This window comes from Limulus polyphemus, unplaced genomic scaffold (assembly GCF_000517525.1).
Source record: "Limulus polyphemus unplaced genomic scaffold, Limulus_polyphemus-2.1.2 Scaffold2264, whole genome shotgun sequence".
In the NCBI taxonomy this organism is placed as follows: domain Eukaryota; kingdom Metazoa; phylum Arthropoda; class Merostomata; order Xiphosura; family Limulidae; genus Limulus; species Limulus polyphemus.
The window spans coordinates 21,992-42,715 of record NW_013667874.1 but is presented as its reverse complement, the minus strand read 5'-3'; the positions used below and the strand labels follow the sequence as shown (position 1 = coordinate 42,715).

The 20,724-nt window shown below is 33.3% G+C and overlaps 1 protein-coding gene across 2 annotated transcripts in view; it reads left to right on the top strand.

Moving 5' to 3' along the window:
* LOC106466458 (craniofacial development protein 1-like) overlaps nucleotides 1-11,545 on the top strand; it is a 24,600-nt gene extending 13,055 nt beyond the window's left edge. Inside the window, exons 2-3 of one of the 2 annotated variants that reach the window (XM_022394454.1) lie at nucleotides 335-442; nucleotides 5,384-11,545. In XM_022394454.1, coding sequence (XP_022250162.1) covers nucleotides 5,406-6,278 — 873 coding nt within the window. In that variant the 5' untranslated portion in view covers nucleotides 335-442; nucleotides 5,384-5,405 and the 3' untranslated portion in view covers nucleotides 6,279-11,545. The remainder of the gene's footprint in view (nucleotides 1-334; nucleotides 443-5,383) is intronic. The other variant, XM_013926743.2, reaches the window with a different exon arrangement.
* The last annotated feature ends 9,179 nt before the right edge of the window (nucleotides 11,546-20,724 follow it).

The window sequence follows — 20,724 nt, the reverse complement described above, 5'->3', positions numbered from 1 at the left end:
TTCAATCTATCTCCGGCTTATATACTAAAAAAGAGGGCGTCTAGCAAACGCTGGGACATTCATGAGGTTGCCCGCTAAGTCATGATACTTCCCGAATCTCCAGAGCGCATGCTCCCAGAGTCATGCGACCTCCACTGTTGTAACAATTCTTTATTTTGATTGCTAAAATTAGGCCTCACAAGAAAAAACAACTTGAGTTGAATATTGCATGTATGTATGATATTGATTGGCCTTGTGTTGGGGTTGCATTTCATGATGGAATAAGTTGTATGTTATGCTTGCTCTTTTATGGTGAATGTTTATGTAACATCAATACTGATTGGCTTTATTCTAGTTGAAAGTTTTCTGTTGACCAGTTTGAGCAGTGTGTCAATCTCCAATGGAAATTTGTCTTGAAGTACATCAATCTGAATGTGCATCGTCGAACCACTTCAACTTAAAAGTATGTTTGCTACATGATCAAAGTGAATGAAATCCTCATTTGCCATCAGATTATGATAATTAGTTATTTTTTTAAATCCACTCCTGGAATGTTAAAGAGCACTGTTGTTTATGCTTCTTGGACAAAGTTAAGAAGCGAGAAGGAGTGCAAGCACTATTTTACTTCTTAAAAATCGTGTCCTGATCTTATCTCTGTATGGAGTTTGCCAACTTACTGACCTAATAACCTCCATAAAAAATTAAGAAATAGGTCTTAGTTATGTTTCTTTTTTTTTTTAGAATGACTGGAAATTGTAAAAAGAAACCACAAATGTTTATTTATAGCTCAAATCTTGTAACAGTATGCATTTTTTTATATTTATTAGTTTTTTGTCTGACTAACAGTAGTGCCATGGAAGTTATAAACCACATTGCACATGTGCATCTTACATTACTGTGTCCAATAGCATGAAACTGATTTTAGCTCTGTGCTAGCACACCACTATTTTATAAAATACAATCACATTTCAGTTATCATACATTACATATGTATACATATTATTATTATTATATAAAAATGTTTAAATTTCAGTTATTTTTTTTAAAACATGGAACAGTGAACTAGAAGGGCACTCACATGGCATTGGCTCTAAAAAAAAATACTAAAATGTGTACGCATATCCGTCATTATCAACAGACATGGACCATTTTTTTTACAAGACAGTCAAAAATAATATTTTACATGTGTCCACCAAGTTTCCTCAAAATCCAGTTATTTTTTACTGAGTTATAAAGCAAAAATAGTGTGACAAATCGGTCTCCATGTGAACAGATAGTGATTTTTGGATTTTTATGACCTTGACTTTCCAAAAACTAATCACTTCTAAGTTGGGCCATAGTTCAGATGTATACCAACTTGCATCCAAATCTGTTCTGTGGTTTTCAAGAAACTTTCCTACAAACAAATAATCACATGGGTGAAAACATACCTCCATCGACCTTCTGTGGCAGAGGTAATAAAAATATAGAAAATGATGATCTCCACTACTTACAATGTAACAAAGTTTCTTCGTAGTTTGCAGTTGCCTGTCATAATTTGCTTAGCTTTGTCCAATCTTGCATGTAGAAAATGTAAAAAATAATAATTTCTGGAAGTTTTATAGATGCCTTTTGAAAAACAAAAATTAGAAATTACTATACAAATATCACAAAATTCCACTGTTATTTATCAGGTTTCCTAACTAAGCTATATTTGTGTAAAAAAATAAATAAATTTCAGATCACTATTTTGAGTTGCTATTAGTTGTCAAATTTCAAATGGAAAAATAAATGTTTTCTTACCTAAATACTTTATAAAGGCTGGGGGGAGTAAACAGATTAGAAAGTTTGCTTTCGATTAGTTATGAACTTATAATTGAAAGAAGTGGGAATTTGAAAACAAGTATTTCAAAAAATGGAAGAGGTGGGTGGAGCCACTGTGGTGGATTTGCTAAATCAATCTTGGCAAATAGAAGAGGTAGAATGTCTTTATTTTATATTCTAGCTTGTCAGTATCAGTAATTTGAGTTTCTAATCTGTAAGAAACAAGAGATGTCATAAATTCTAATCTGAAAACACACCGTGGGACAAACAAAAATTGATATTAACAGTTTTTTTAAATATTTGCTTTTAAATAAAGAAATTAATTAATGTATAATACTAAAATATGAATCATAAACTACAATTTGCCTCATATTCCTAAAATAGTGGTTTAATAAAATTTTGAATTTTAGTCTACAAATGTGATTGTCTTCTGACTCTTCCTGTAGTGTTAGGGGTAATACTCTTATCCATTTGTGGTCCTCAAGAAGACCAGGGAATGGTGTTTGGTTATCTATTTGTCGTCTCTCAACCAGTTTTTTTATATCTAAGTTCCATATGGAAGGTTTATTTTCTCTCCAGTGGTTCTTTTCACAAGGTCTGTGGGTAACCAAGGTTGATAGGACACCATTTTAAATATCCTGATTGCCTTTTCTTCCAGACATTTTCTTTGTTTTGTCTACCGGGATCAAATCTTCCAGGTCTGTGCTTTTTCTTGTAGTATTACGTCTACTTCTTATGTATTAGATCGATCAAGTCATGGGGCATTTGCCTGCCATATTCACATATTGGGGGCTAGAATTCCATTATTAGATGGATGATTAACTTCTCACCCCTTCTCGGGAGGAGGACTTCTCTTACACCTGCATTCTTCTGCGGGGGGCATCTGGGCTAGGCTGGCTTTTGAGGTCCTCCTAGACTTTTTCTCACACCTGCCCAATAATTGGTACATCTGATCATGCCAGTAATTTGTGGACATACTCTTGCTACCTCCTCAACCTGAATTTCATCTCTACACAGATGTTTCTCTGTCAGGCTTGTCTCTGATAAGGTGGTTTACTATGGAGTTCCTCACTGACTGTGTACAGTACAATACAGTTAGAAGTAGGACAGTGATAACACTGTCTGTGTATTGTGGGTCACCCTTACACAGCTTGTGTGCATTCCTCCTGCAGTAGGACGAGTTCATCACCTCCATTCCTGTTTGTCCAGTTGAGTCATGGTCAGACAGACATCATTTGGTCTGATCGTGCCCTAATCACACTTGGTTGGTCTTGTTAAAATTCTGCCCATCCCTGTGACATTTGGGGCTCCTTTGTCTTTCCTTCCAGGTGAAGAGTATATCTTGGTTGAGAGAATATTCAGTCTCTCATGGGTGTGCCTATATGAATTCCGTCATCAGGTGTCACACTCCATTGGCTTTCTCTTAACACACTTTCTGAAAGGAGCTTATCTAGGTTTAATGTTTTACACTGGCCCTTTCATCATTTCAGCATGGGATTCTAACTATTCTGTGTGAGGAGATGAGGTATCGTCTTGGAAATTAACATTTTCCTTACTTGAAAATGTATTTCTAATAGATACTTGCCTCTTCACACTGTCGGTCTACCTTCTCCATTTTCAGTGAAGTTAAATCGAGTGCAATTTCTGAAGATAATTTACTGTGCAAGGATATTGTGTTGACCTCCTATTAGTGGAGGATTATTGTTAAATGGTAATGACACTATGCAGTTCACGTTAAATGTTTTTTAGGTGGTAGGTTGCTCAAAGCTAGTGGCATGCAAGTCTTATAGGCAGATACACAATGGAATCAAGTTAGTATTCTGTGTGGATTATCTATTGAAAATGAATTTTCAGATAATGCTATTATAAATTAGGAACAAAACATACTAAATTTACACTTTAATGTTAAAAGTAACCCAGGAATTGATGGGAGATGCTGCCATTTAATTACCTTCCCTCTAGTTAGCAGTTTTAAATTAGTGAGTGTGGCATGTAGACTTAATAACTTTGCATTAACAAAAGAGACAAATATTATCCCCACATGGCTGACAGGAGAAACAAGTTTGATAGCAATGACTTATCTGTGTGATCTGCCCATGATGGATACCACAACCTGATTTTATGGTTATAAGTTGTTGTTTTTCTTTGAGGAGGGGAATAGTTTGTAATGAAAGTTTCAGGTTTGATTCCCAAACATAATGGCAATATTACTTAGAGAGTTGGGATAGTAGCAGATAGTAACAAATTGAAATCCTATTCTCAATTGATGATTATTTTCATGAGTAGAGACACTAATAGGTGAAAGTGAATAAAGTTCAATTAATAGAAAATATTAATGAAAAATCATGGTGCCAATATTTTGTTTGTCAGATAGTTGGAAGAATTTTATAAAGTAATGATCAAAATCATAAACTTTGATTAAGTGATTATTTTTGTGTCAGCCTGTAATCATAATTTTGATTTGTTTACAGGATGCTAATTGATGTAATTTCTGCTAGTAGATAATCAGTTATATCGATCAAGCCTATGTCATATTGTGTCGGGCCATTAAACTGATCCTATGTGTGTGTGAAGCTATAGATAAGGTTTACTATAATTCTTAATTTACTACATGTATCTTCACAAAATTTGGCATACTTTCAGTAAATGTTATTAGGTGTTGTGCAATGAAAAACATAATTTTCAATAAAGTATTACATTAAAGATTTGGATATGAATTTTTAAATCTATTTGAACGCAAAGTGGTTTTTATGTGAAAAAAATAAAACTTTTTCATCTTAAAATTTTCATAACATCTTGAACCTCCTAAATGAATATTGAGTTTTTTTGTTTGGTTTTATGATAAAACTATTCTTTATTTTCTCTATCCTAACATTAACTATAGTGAAATCACCAATGTACAGTGAAACGAAAATTAAAAAGATATGAAATAAAATAGACAGTACCTTTTACTTGTGATGATTCACTTTGGTTGAATGTTGGTCGTCTTGTCTTCATAGTTTCAACTGTTAAACTTCACATTTGTTTTCTTCAAACTTGTTTTATTGCAGTAAGTTGGTGATAAAGTTGTTTAATTAAATTACTAATTAACTCTAAAAGGTCATTACTTGAACTTTGACTGTTGCTGAAGCTGGTGTTTTCCCTACAGTTACACTGAAATATATACATTTTCCTGTTAAGAAGTATAACATTGTATATACAATCAAGTCTTTCAGTTTTGTGGATTGTGATATCATCAATGTTTTCTTTTTAAATTAAAGCAAGGATTTTCATTAAGCTTGTTCAAGTAAATACTTCTAGATTTGATGTAATCAGGACACATCTTCCAAACCAATACTATTGTCTAAAGAGGTTCATAGAGAACTAACTTTTCATTGTAGGTTGATAGAACTAAGGGCATACATGTATGACACACCAAAATTATATACAAAATACTTTTGGTAAAAGTAACACCACTGAAAAGTAAACTAACTACTGTAAAATTAGTATTTTAGTTTAAAGTTTAAATGTTTAAAGTTGTGTGTAGATTCTTTTGAAATATTTACAATTTCTTCCATTTTTGTAAACTAGGAGTTGATTTTATTTATTTTCTTTTTAACAGTTTTATTTCCTTTGGTATCAAAATGTCTGAAAGAGAACTAGAGCAATTTGATGAAGATTCTGAGAGTGAGGATGATGAAGATTATGTGCCATCGGGTGACGATAGTGAGAGTGAAGCATCTGTTGATGAACACTTGCTAAGCAATGAAAACCATGATGATGAAAACACCTACAAGAAGTCAGGAAAGGCTAAAATAAAAAATCTTGGAGTAAATATTAGGAGAACTAGAAGGAAAGGAATTCAGTTAGAAGAAGATTATTCTCTTAAGAAGTCTCCCAAACATGATACTGAATTGGATGACAAAGAAACATCTCCAAAACAGAATGAAAAACAAAAAGCAGATGTGTTGTGGTCTGATTTTTTGAATGATGTCAACCCTCCAACCAAGTCTGGATCACAGAAGCTCTGTTGTGCAGAAGAAAGTTCATCTACTGTTTCTAAAGGAGATAAGGTTACAAATAATACAGATCTTGCAAAAAGTACTAAAATAGCCATTACAAAGGAATATGATTTTGCTGGTGAATTGGTAACTATCACTAAAGAGGTAGAAGCATCATCAAAAGAAGCTAAACAGTTTCTTGGAAAGGAAGAAAAGTCTGGAGAACATTCCAATTCACAAATTAAGTCTACACAAGCTCTACCAAAATCTGTGAAAAGGTTGGGAGTTACTAGTGTGTTAGGCCAGCTCTCTAAGAAGCCCAAGATGAGTGCTTTAGAGAAATCTAAACTTGACTGGAGTACTTTTAAAGAAAAAGAAGGTATTGGTGAAGAACTGAACCAGTTCCTCAAAAGTAAAGATGGATATTTAGATAGACAAGCATTTTTGCAAAGAGTTGATCATCGACAGTTTGAGATAGAAAAAACTATGCGCTTAGGTAGTCATAGTAATAGGTGAATTGCTTTATTGAGGAACAAAATTTTCCTGAAATTTTTATATGTATATATATATTTTTTTCTTTTGTAAAGATTAGATTACCTTCAGTTAATTTCCTGTCTTTACCGTTTATTTTTTGGTTTGTTCCTATATCATGAGAGAAAAAGAATGTAAGAGTAAGAATCTTAATCACGATTTTTAACTACCTATGTTTACATATTACATGCACAAGTGCATCCAGCCTGGAAACTTTCTTACAAATCATATTTATAAAGTTTAGAAAAATCATTTCAGATGCATTTTCTCTTAAAAGTTTTTTAGAGGGGGAGATTAATTATAGGAAACATTTTTTTAATGGTCTCATTTTGAGTATTAATGTACTAGACAGGTATGAAAACTATGCTGTTATTTAAAGTATACCAAACAAATGACATTTTTGAGATGCACCTTTAATGACATGTTTCAGAGATTATTACTGAAATTGATTATTTTGAAATGCAAATGTTCAGTGGCAGGAATAGTATCATGGAACTGAAGCATTATACCCAGGCACACACTTGTATTGTCAAAACAAAGTGTTTGATTTTTGAACTGTCTTATTTACAAAAGACCTATGTGCATCTTAACTAATCATGTGTATAGTGTTTAGTTACTTTTTACACACCACGGTAAACCTATATTTATATAGTATAAGAAGAAAAAATATATTTTTAGTAACTTAAGTAATTCCCAAATCCTCAGTGTCTGTATGTCAGGTATATGATTAACTGTGTATGTAGATGCAGTGGTGACAGTCGTGTTCAATACTAAAGATGAAAGTTTAATGCTCTAGTTAGACAAACCTTTTTTAACACTTCATTCTTGGAAACATTCTGCATAAAAGTAATGTTAATTTCAAAGTGATGTTTATGAAGAAAGTTTTTATAGTCTGAATGCACCTTAAATGGACCATGAAATAATGAATGCATTTGTTTAGCTAGAAGGTGTTGAGACATTATGTCCCTTCTTAACTTCTGTGTGTTGTATATTGGTTTGAAAATTTAAGATTTTCTGTATGACATTTTGAAATATATTTTATAGGTTGATTGAAATGTAGACACACAATCATAATTTTTTATTTCAAACAAATTCAAGATTATGTGAAAGAAACTTGTACTTTGCTATAACAGCTTGTGATTAAACATTGATCCATTTGATACTGGTAAAAAAAATACACCTTGGGTTAATATAAATGTGCACACATGCTCCATTAATGTAGTTTAACTTGATTTTTGTTTTTTAATATTGAAAGTATTGAGAATATATGTTGCTTCTCTAAAAACCTTTGTATATAGAAACGTTGTTTTGATTTGAGTCGTAAGCAGTGACAGATCTCCATAGCTACTTCTTATGAGCTGCAACTGCATGCGGTTGCACTATATAACAATTCCAAAGCATTTTTAAGTTGCAGTTTCAACTTGTAGAACTCAGTTTTGTCTGGTTCTGTTAATAGTATACTCCTCAGATACTGTTTGAAGAGCCAAGTAAAAATGTTTGTGCATTCTGAATAAAATATTTTTCTTTTTGTCACTTGCTGTTTTAAATACTTTTATGTACTAATATAGCTGTTTAGCATGTTAGTTGTTTTTCATATAAATATGCTTAGTTATGTTCAAAAGTTCATTCAGTTACATACATGTACATTATTCTTAAATCAGGGCTGACTAGATGATTGTGATTTACTCTAAGGTAACAGTCCATCAGGTAGGTGCTCAAATTTGGTTCGATAGGTACCAATTGGGTGGAAGGTTCATTGGTATAATTTGAAAGTTCTGTTATTCAGGAACACATTTATACCTGGTAGCAATCTGTATGTAGTAGCTTTTATGTCAGTAATCTCTGTTGAAAAGACTACCTATCAGACTAAATGTGAATGCAAAATATTCAAAAGTGATACATGGTAACCTAATATCTGAGCATATGTAATGAATAAAATGTTGGAATACCAATATTATACAAATTGTAAAGCAATGACGATATATTTATTGACTTCATAGAATAATAGAGGAGCTTCATGATAAGTTTTTTACAGTGAAATTGGATTTGTATCGCAGGCCTTTTCCGAGAAAAGTGCATTTTGTTATATATACAATACTTTGTTCTTGCACCATTTTCCCATCAACATCATCATCAATCCTTTTATTTTCTAGAAAATGATCACATATATAAACTTAATTAGTATTGTCATTGTCATGATTATAATATTATGAACAGTACATTTCGTCAAATTCTAGTTTCTTGGTTTCATCATTTTCATCCATTGGTTTGTTTTCCTCATCCAGAAGCTGGTTGTCACAGTTTTTCAGCCTACAGAGTTCCAAACACTTCAAGTTATTTGCCAAGCATGTACACTTTGGAAGTTAACATGATCTTGCACAGTTACATGCCAGGAGTTTCAGTACTGTGTCTGGAACTTGGGCCTCATCCAGCTAATCAAATGTGACATCCTCTTTGCCATCTACCATTTCAACTTTCCAGTGTTGAGGTGGGTCAGAAGAGGTGTTGAGACAAGACTTCTCCATATTGCTGTCTGGTAGTTTGCTGTCAGTGCATGCTTTCGTAGGGTGTTTACACATGGCAGGAGCTGATGCAGTTCAATACGACCCTTTTTTACACTGAATATTTGATATTGCAGTTCATTCACCTTGTGTACAGTGGGCTTAGCTGCATATAACTTGCAGGTGAATGATTCCAGTTTCTTGGTAATGATGATGACAGCAGGTTTTAGATACACCAATGATTCTATATCTGTACTAAAATCAAGCACTAGCAGAAATACATCAGAATCGTCAGCAACAAGAGCAATAAATTCAAATCCTACATTTGCTGCATGTGCAGAATGCAAAATTAAGCATGTCTCTCTTCCTGTGTCGACTTGAGACCTGGCACAAGAATGTAGTTCTCATTCTAACTTATTCTGTTGCAGTCCTCACCAGATGTCACATACAGAACCATGCCTCACAGGTATTCTCTGTATTTTGCATGCTTCTATTCTTGTACAACAAAGTAGATGAAGCTGGATTTGTTTGATGTTGCAGAAAGATATTTTATTCATTGGACAACTGTTTGTTTTGCTGTAATGTTTTTCAGCAGAATTGAACCAATGTTTATCCTATATTTTTCTCTCTCAAAACGTTTGAGTTTTTATTGTAAACGTGAAAACAACATCAATACAATAAGACTATGATACTTCCTGGAGAGATTTTGACAAAATGATAAATGCAATATCACCAAAAGACATAAGTACGTATGTCTTCCACATGTGGCATGTTCTTTTGCAAGGGCTGATTTACTGGTTCTCCTGGGAAAGCCATCAGCAGTAGTCAGTGACTTGGGAAGTGGCCCTAGCAGATGCTCCAGTACCTCTCGCATATCAAGCTGATGAGTCTGTGCCACCATTAGCATATTTACAAACAAGCTGGAGGTTTTTCCTTGCTGCTTGCCAATTTCCTGACCTTTTTCTTGTTAGCATCTGTGAAAGTTTTCAGCTATATTTTTGGAAGCCAATCATGAAAATTCATGACTGGTGGATCTGTTTCAAGTGTGTTAGCTTTGAAAGATTTGTATGCTGATTCACCACGTCCTTTTGCCGTTGCTAAATCTTTTCCAACATCTTTTGGAGCAACACTATCATTGGAGATATTGAGCAGGTTTTGAGGCTCTTTGAATAGATTCATGAGATCTTCAATCACATTGATTACTGCAGACACTATCCTTTCATCCTTTATGATTTGTGATGTTTGAAGCACAGTGTTGTGAAAGTTTTCCTGATTGATTTGAAGCATTTCTTGTAATAGTCTGATGTAGGCACTGTAGTATTGCAGTAAGATTGTAATGTATTACTGTGCTAGTTTTCAGGATGAAACGACATGTGCCACCTAGGGTTTTTGTGTTTTTGTTGATAGCTTCTTCAATTGTTTGGTCAACAGGTATTTTACAAAATGTGTTAGTTGATCCAATTTGTACTGAAAACATTCCATCTGTAAACTGCTGATAAATATCATTATGTTCAGACAACTGAGACATTTCTGCATAATAGACACTGGCATAGTTGACTTTGTCATAGGCAGAGCACCATGGAATGCACTTACGAATGCATGCCAAGTGCAGCAGCCAGTTTCCTTCTCTTGAGGCACATATCAGACCAAGAAGAACATTAACCATGTCGATGTAGCTCATCCAATATGCAGATAAGGGGCCATTGTTTTTCTCAATAATTTAAGAAGTTTGAGAAGTAATGCAGTAGGTCTTGAAGTTGTTCATTTTTGCAAAGTGTCTTCAATGATATTCTGAGAGAGGTCATTATGTAGGTCATGAATTATCTCTAATTCTGCATCCACAGAATGAACTCTTTCCATGCGAGATGAAGCAAAGCTTTATACATACATTTTTTGGGCTTGTATTGCTCTATTGTATTGGTGTCTTTCCATTACTGCTGTGACTGAGCCTTCAGCAACAATGCCAGCTTATATAATGATGCTTTTGAGTCCAGCATCTTGGAATCTTTTGCCAACTATTGACAGTAGATTACAAATTGTCTGGAACGTACCCATTCTCAGTCTTGTGCTGAAATTTCACATGGTGTTTCCATTTAATTTTGAGAGCTTTTGAATATAATACCTGGTCAAACACAACTACAAATTTTCTTTGGAGTGATTCTTTGATTTGATCACATTGGTTCAGTACTTCATTTACAGTTGACATATTTGTAGCTGGTGCATTTATGGATGGAAGTTAGCCAACCACATCTGGTGAGATTGACATGCCCTATCTTGTGATGATGTTGAAGCCAGTCCAGCTCATGATAGCCTGTAGTGTGAAAAACCAGACTAGATCTTTGTATAGTGATATATTCGTGACATCATTGTGGTTCACATCTATGGTATTTAACTGTCAAGGACCAACTCTTTTATCAGTTTTGTAGATTGGTAATGGTGTATATCCTATAGCAAGATTTGTGTACCAGACTTCAGCAGCAACTATTTCCCTTGATACAATGGCAAGAATGTGTTCGTATTACCTTTTCATGGCAGTGTCTATTACTGTAGTGTGTACTTGCAGTTCAACACATTTTGTTATGCACTCTCTTGTTCTTGTTCCTTTAATACATTTTGATGATTTTTCCTGGTGGACAGAAGATACTTTCTCCATTATCCTTGAGCTAGTGGAAGGTGTTTGTCAGAGTGATCTATGCTTGGTGTCCACTTCTTCTGTGTCCTCTGCTTCCAATTTTTCCAAGTCTCTTTAATGTGAAAAGCTTGAAACATTGCAGATGATAAATGTATTTGTGGAATTTCTCCATCTTGTAAACCTTCAGCAACTTTCAAGAGAGGTTGATACTGTCTTCGCTCTTGCAGCCCTGAGAATTACGTGCCAGGAGTTCAAATCTCTAGATGTAAGGCCAAAGTGTTGATCTTTATCAGAAGTGTGAATCAGACAAACGGGATGTCACGTTCATCTTCAGTCGGCTACGTGCTCCTGGCTAAGTATCTGAAAATATATAAAAAGAATCTGAGAAAAGCTTTGTTCCAAACAAAAGTATAATGGAAGTATAGAATGTCCGGCTATTCCCACTTGACCAACAATTAAATAAACTTAAAGAATTAATATTGGAAGATATGGGATGTCATCAAATTTGAAACTTTCTGGAGAAAAAATATATTTTAAATAAAGTATTTATTCATATTAATATTCTTAAATACATTAAATGATCTTAAATACTTGTATTAGTTTGGAGTAAGGAACATACCTTAACTACTAATGTATAGCCTGCAAATGAATAAAAAAAACCAGCACATAACTGCATGGTGATCTTCAATCTATGAAATATTTTGGCAAGTCATTAAAAATGGCTAGTATTACAGATTCAAAAAGGAGTGATCAATAGCAGAGTTCATTCACGTATATTGTATAATATATGCATTGCTGGTATCAGAATTACATGAAACAAAACACACATTTTCATCTACCTGGTACATTGATAGATAATCATGTTGCATATATACATGTGTGCAAATTGTTTTGAGTTTTATTACAGTACAAATATCTGGATTTGTGATTAAAATGATTGAAATCTATCATCATGATGATTATTAACTTCTAGAAATTCCAGAGCGCATGCTCCCAGTGTTGCATGTCTTCCGGTGTCGTAACACTATTTATATTGTTATGTATCTGCTTGTTTGTTAATTTCTGGTAGATATTCTTTCTTAGGAACTTCAGCGATACAAGTCATTTCTTGATTAAACCAGTTTATTTTTTCTCAACACAAATTTTAATACACAGTAATTCCACAGTCAGAATGTTTCTCATCACTTTAACCTTAGCAACTTTTATAATACGTGCTATAAATCACAGCGATTCACAATCCCTATAACTTCGCTCTCTGTGAGTGCAAAACACACACTAGCTCGAAACAGAATCATACATTACCTGAAACTCACCGTAACTACTGTTCACAACCATTCATCAACATTTCTGCTGGCTTTCTCTGCCAGGCTTATATACTAACAAAGAGGCATCTCCAACATTTACGGAGTTCCCAGTTAATTTGAGAAACTCAGTCAAGCATGCTTCCAGCATCACGTGACTTCTGCTGTCGTAACAATATATTTACCAAAAACAAATTCAATGTTGGGTTGTTCAGCTATATACATGAAGAGAATTTGTTGATTTGTCATATACATTTTGCAAAACAACAGCCATGTTTCAGTCTTCAACGAAACTCTGAAATCTACTCATCTGTCACAACTATCAGACAAAAATGAGACCTACACAAATAGACCTTTTGAATGAACCTTGGCCACCCAATTAGTACCAACTGACCCTGGTTCCTGATGGACTTAATCCTTAATCTGCACACTGTTGTATCAACTTCTTTCACTGGAATCATTTTGTGTTGAAATGTGTTATATTTAGTATGCTAATTTTTACAATAATTATTATGGACAAAGTGCATGTATGTGTATGCAAAGTGAAGAGTGTATTAGTAAACAATTTTAAGTATGTAAATGTAGTACTTCAGTTGAATAACCAGAAGCTAAGTAATGATTATTGGATTTAAGTATGTAATTTGTGTCCATACCATAACAGTTGTTTATGAAATTGATATAAATATCACCTCAAACATTACTTTGTCATATCCCAGTGCACCTGATGAGTCTTGAAGTTAGGCAAAAGGCCTAGTCAGCATTGGTTATGGCATATGTAATATGGTTTTAATATTATTATGTATTCTTCTTTGCTTTTGTTCATATGTTCTTATAATTTCTACCAAATCTCCTCAATTTAATCTGTTTTTAAGCATTGTTGTGGAAAAATAACCTATAGCATTGTTAAGCAACCTAAACATGTGCAGCCCTCAATCACCATCAAGCCTAAGTCAGCAGTAATATATTTGAATAGAAATGAGTTATGTGTGAAACTTATTTTCAAATGCAGGGGGGGGGGGGCTGTGGAAAGATCATTGCTGCTGTACAATATTGTCTGTGAAATAATCCATTTACCAGTACATTAGATTTTAGTATGGACTTCTGGAGCAGGTAGTTATTGTTTATTTGAATTGATGTTGACCTTTTTGTCCATATTCTTACTTGAATTGGAGCTGTTTTTTTGTAATTTTGTAGCATTTTAATATTCAAATAAATTTTGGAATCAAAAATAAGATTTTTGCAATACACAGAACATTTTCCTCAGAATTGGAAGTAATATGCCACTTACATATGGAGGAAGATGTCCTTTTATGTTTATTTTGGATACTGTTTGCTTAAAAACTTTAGTAAACATACAAGGTATTAAAGAATGGAAATAGGTGAAATAAAGATAAACCAAGATCTAACTCATAGGAACAACTTGCACATCCCTCTCAGTTGATGGTTGAAAGAGAGCTTATTTAATTTGGTTTTAATTGATATCCACTCTTGATTTTTGTAGTTTTCATATATAGGCAGTCTTCTTTTTTTTTTGAAATATTGCACTGTTACACAATTTAAAGTTGGGAGATTAACTTGATTAATCAATATGATTGATTACCTGTGAACATCAGTTACATGATTTAGTGCTACATAAAATTAATGCAAGTTTGTGAAGCTTGATTAGTTTCATGACTTATAAAAATTACTCAAAATCTGTATTTGCGATCATTCCAACTATTCAAGTAACTGAAGTATTACCATTATTATTTCTGATTAATTTAAGTTTGTCTAGATGTGGGCTGGCATGGCTTGTGATTAGGGTGGTTATGTCTTGATTCCTGTTGCCACCAAACATTTTGTCTCACATTTAGCTGTGGGAGCAATGTATTTGTTTTTGAGTTATGGAAGGGATACTAAGGCTATTTTATACTAATTTTGAACTGCAAACAAGAGTGAAAGCACCTTTTTTACCAAGAAGTAGTGGGATTGATCATGACACCATAATGCCACTATGGCTGAAAAGGTGAACACAGTTGGTGGTACTGCATATCGAATTTGCAATAATAAATTCATGAAGCAACTACTGGGCCATGCCAACTTGGGGACATTATGTGTTGGTGAAGAGCAGCTCAAGATCTGTGGGTGGGTAACATGGGAATGTTTATTTTCATCAACACAAATTTTGTAGTTTTAGAACAGTAGTCTTGTGAACATTTGTAGAAAGAAATTCATGGAATGATATTAATCATATTTTTAGCTTGTTATATAGGTTTCTTACTACATTACTTATACGATACCTTTACATGTACAAAAGATTGGGATTATAAAAGTAATGTAATCCTAAGTTGTTGTACCTGAAGATGTTTATCATTTTAAAACAAAGGTGATTGAAAACTGTCTTTAAAAAACCTAAAAGAACTTGAAAATAAGAAGATTAGTCTTGAGAATAAACATTTAATGAATCCAGTGATTAATCAATTCAAAAGTTCTACTAATTACCCAGCTCTGTTGTATATTGTGTGCTAACCCAAGTTTTTGGCAAAACTATCGGGACAAATTTCAATATACAGTTGTATATTCCCACATCGTGAAGACTTGCTCTAACTTGTAACTGTTTCTTTATTGGCTACTGTAGCTTTCACTTTCTCAATTTTAAATCTTCAGATTAGATTTTTTAGAAACATTCTCTAAGTTTTGAGCAGGTTCTTTATGGTTTTATTTGGATGACAAATATTCCCCAAAAAAGTTTTGTTAAATGTGTATTCTCCAAATTATGTTTGTATTGCTAAAATTAAACATTTCTCTGATCCCTTGCACAATTATTGGACTGCAGTTTGTATTGATTATACTTTAAATGCTTCATTATTTAATTGTCACACAAAAACATTCAGATTTGACAATGATATATTCTTTTATTTTCTAAAAACAAACTACGACATAAGTAAATGGAATATATAAGTTTCAACTGGATGTATGTTGAAAAACCATAGATTTTATTTCTAAGCTTGGCCATGAAATACAGACACCATAACATTTTGTTTTAGGATCTGACTAATTGGATAGAAAGTACTTGGAGTATACTTCTAATTCTTATAGGACTTTTTATATTAAAAGAAAATGCAGAAAATTTTTAATGTCAACTTATTCTTGTTCTAGCCAAAATAATTGAAACACATTCTGAGTGTAAAACAGACCTTTTTAAAAATTTACTGAAATTAAATGGCATTACTGAGCTTACTTAATTGAGCTGTAACCTTAGTCTGTTGTTACTCAGTTTTCATTATCAAATAGCTATATCCACAAGTTAGTTAAAATGTGTGTGTAAAACAATGTACGTTAAAAGAGTTCTTCAACTTTAATGAAAACATCCATCAGATTCCTCACTAGTGGTATATGAGTTCATGAGCCTAAGGTACAGCAAGGGATATATTGGATCAACCTCTAGAAAACTCTGCAGCCAAATAAAATAACACTGTAATGCTAAAACCTACAACACCAGTAGTATTTTCAACCACTCTCTAATGGAATATGATGATTTTCCTACCTCCAGTTTGTTCAGCATTATCTTCCATTCTCAGGAAGAATTTCAACTTAGAATGCTAGAAACTTTGGCCATAAGGCTAAGAAAACCATCTCTTAACTAGAAGATAAGTGTGTTACCCCTACATCTTTAATTATGGAAATGTAAAGAAAGAACACAACATGAACATCGATCATTAAGTAGGCTTAGTACAAATATACAAGACTGTTTATCATTGGCCATAGATAAGATTTTAAATTAACTTGATTGGATAGCTACTACATACCTGAGGTGTGTTTGAACACACTTGACTTGTGTGCAACTAGGAAATAAATTACTATACAGCCATATTTTGTATTTAAAAAATGCTGTAAATAATATCCTGTTTTTGAGATGCATTTTAACTGAAAGTGACGTAAGATCTCTAAACAATCATAGCATTTTCTTTCTCTCTTGACATTTGGATCACATTTATCAGCATGTTATAGAGACATATAGTTTGAAACATTGTGTTTAAATGGCCACGTCATGTTTATCATATCACTGAGAACCCAGTTTTGCCATAGAAAATATTATCTAGTCCTTCATGAAAACAATTTTTAAGTAACTTTTATTTTAAAAGCTAGATGTATCAAAACCTTAAAGATGTTCTTGGATGTTATTGATATACAATTTCTAAAGGTAATGTCTTGTGAATGTTCTGTGTTAAACTATACATTCAAATTACTGTTTCTATGAAACCAAGTGTCGAAAAAAAAAATTATTGTTTTACTGTTCTACAGCAAAACAAATGCTGTTATGTTTACAACTTTTTATCTTCTTTAGGAGCTTTATTAACAAACTGATGGGATATACTTGTGACTAAATTATCCTTCTTTTAATTTTACATGTTTTTGTAAGTTTTCTGTACCTTTTAGTGGATCCTGACTCAATGTCACAAGTTTATTTGTACCACTTAAAACATATCTTAGTCTAATTTAATCAAATATGACAATGCTATTTTCATTATTTGATTTTCTTACAACAGTGTTGTTATTTTACTGAAAAGTTTGAAATCCTGTATTTCTATACTTTACTGACCTGATTAAATGAAGTAGAGAACATTCTACTTATTTGAGTTCTTAAATTGGCAAAAAGATTCACTAGTTCCACACTATTAGTTGTTTTGGTAGCTGCAGCAAAACCTACTTGAAATTTTTAAAAAATCATCAAATTTCAGTTTAAGGATAATGTAATTAATTCATCCCACAAACCAAAACGTTTTTCTTTTTCAATTTGTGTATATGTATAACTTGAATAATTATAAATTATAGGGTCAAATGCCCTGTAAATGAATTATGTACTTGTTGTTTTATCTGATTCAATTGGTCAAGATTAACTTCTCTGCATTAAACTCAGTTGTCTTATCTGATTTAATTGGTCAAGATTAACTTCTCTGCATTAAACTCAGTTGTCTTATTTGATTTCATTGGTCAAGATTAACTTCTCTGCATTAAACTCAAAATTATGCTTTTGCACTTTTTTCATATTTTAAAAAGAAAAAATCATTAAATTGTATTAGTACCATAAAAGCTTTTGCTTACAAATGTTAAACATTTATGTAACATACTCTTTATTTCAAAATTTAATAAATGTTTTTGAAGTTGATAATATTGTTTAGACCAATAAATTGGGGTTATGAAAAATTTTACTTTAAGAAATCTTTGTATGATTTAAAAATGTTTACAAACACCAAGATGTATCCAAGTGAATTTTTTTTTCACTGTATTGAAAATTTTCACAAACATCAGCATCTGGTGACAACAACACTGAATGCACAGTATTGGAAAACTAGGCATTAAAACAGACAAATTGTTAAAACAAATGTTACATTTCTTTTTGCTTCATGGGAAAATATTTCACAAAAGTATGTCCATGTTTCTGTAATTATGACTATAAAATAAATAAAAACAGAAGTTAATATGTTATAGAATAATCATATGTATCACTTAGTAATGAAACTATAAGAAACAGAAATAATTCCCAACCAGATTGAAATAATAAAATTTTCATAATGGAATTTGATGTACTCTGCATTTTTTAGACTTGTAGCATGTAGGAATGTTCAGAAAGAAAAGTAATTTTGTCTTTCTTTTAGGACAACCATATGTTACAATCTGTACACGTACACCAATGACCTTAAGACCTTAACGATACAGTTAACTAGAGTACTTCATATCATTATCCTTGTTAAGTACCATTTGAACTTACTAATTACTGTCATTATACAATGAGTAATATGGAACCTGGCAATGTCATGTTGTAGAAGGATAATAACCTGTTAATAATTTTCTGCAATTTACTCTTGCACAACAGAAGGGAAAGCAAATCCCATTTTTTCTGAACACCCATAATTAATCCATGTTATATTTTGAAATTGTCATAAATGCGTCTAGTCTGCTAGAGTGAAAGGTAGTAGTTACTTTGTGTGGCATTTGGTGATTGTCGTCAGCTTGAATTAACAACTTTGTGTGGCATTTGGTGATTGTCGTCAGCTTGAATTAACAACTTTGTATGGCATTTGGTGATTGTCATCAGCTTGAATTAACAATTTTAGGAGAAACTATTTTAGAAGTACAAATTTGGATTAGGTTATGCAAATAGCAAGATCAAAACTTCTGTAAAGTTTACTCCTGTATTGGTGTTCTTAAGCAGTTTGAAAAGTGAAAGGCTCCTAATGCAGCAAACAAATATTGCATTCTCTTAGAGTATTGAGTAGCCATGCAGACAAAATTTTCAAGCATGACAAGAGTGTGAGCTACCTTGTTCAAGGGCCTAGTGGGGAGCTCTAGCTTCTTAGATCTCATTTCTGTAGCCTTCAAGGGAGATGGTGCCAGCATTGATGTCTTTGTGCTAGAGGTGGTGGTCATTACAGCCATAGCCAGTGTGTCAATGGTGGTGTTTGTGGTCACAGTTCTTACTGCATCTGAGGTGGTAGAATGATCTTCTTGCTTCGCAGGTCTGTGTTCCAGGTATAACTCCAGGAAATTTCTGGTAGGATCAGGGAAATGGTCCTATCAGAGGTGAATACACATCATGTGTTGGTGACTTTCACAAAACCACTGATGCAACACTTGAAACTTTTTTTGGTGCTTGGCCTTCATGGTGATGGTTCCAGCTTAAATTTGGTGAGCTGGATAGTTGATACGCTGGACCTCTCACTCCTTTGCTACATTTGGAATGTCTACTGGTCTAATGTTCTGGAGTGTATAGGCTAGCCTATCAATGGCCTCTGCCAGAGCCTGCATGTCTGATGCATTTTTTAATAATGTATTTTCTTCCATTGGCTCCAATGACATAAGTGTAAGGCAAGTCTCTGGAGTTTTAAATACTGGAAACTACAAAGCATATAAAAAATGAAAAGTTCTCCCCAGTAGATCTTTCAATTTTATTTTATGCAAGAAAGCAACAAATGATGTGTTATCCATAACTGTTAGTTGAAAAACAAAGAAAGCCAGAAAGATTAAGAATGTGATTTTAATACTAAAATTCAGGATCAAAAGAGCTCCAATTAGTCAGAAAACTTCTGTCAAGTGAGTAAATTAAATCTCAATGTTACAGCAACCTTCTGCAAAAATTTCCTTTAGTAGCAGATTTAAAAAAACACTAACAACTGATAGCCAAGCTTTATGACTGCAGGGTTTTGTGTGCTGCTATTAAACTGCCAGTAAAGCATGATCCTTACCACCTGTGGACAGCGTGAGCTCAACAAAGGTATTTTTGGGTCTTGAGCTTCACTCAGATCTGTAGCTTCTCCGAGGTCAAGCCATGAAAGTGGTTCACAGCTACTCTTGAAAATAGCCAAATTTCCCTCACTACCATCTGATTGTTATATAAAACAGCATTTGGATCTGGTAGGAAAGAAATGGGGCAAGACTGCAAAGTTGGGTGCCCACACTAGTATCTGAGGTAGATTGAATGCTGCATGGGTGCTAATCTAATTTTTACAACTATAGAGATTCATAAGCACCAGGATCTAGCTTTTTCACCTTTTTTCAGATACAAGATTAACACAGAGGGAATCATCTATAAAGTCTTACCACAAAGATTTTACTTCTTGCCACAAGCACTACATGCATAGTTTGAATGTTCACACATTATAACTGATCTTGTACTTGAAAATGATAAAATATTTAAAAAACTATCTATGCTTGGGTACACCTAGGGGCATCTATCCTCCCTCATGGCATGGATGCAGCCCTCCACCCTTTCCATAGCAGACTGCTAAAAGTTTAATTGTGTGCACGTGCACTACCTTATAATAAAAGCTAGAGGCCTGCTGGATGCCACCATAGCCCACCAATGTAATTTTAGGCCTGAGTTTCAAGATATTCCTGACTTATGTTGGTGGGAGTCTTAATATAAGTGCATTCTTTTGTTTTTGTATTATTTTTGCAACTTGATGTAACTTCTGGATTGTTTGTTTCTTTTTGAATTTCGCGCAAAGCTACACGAG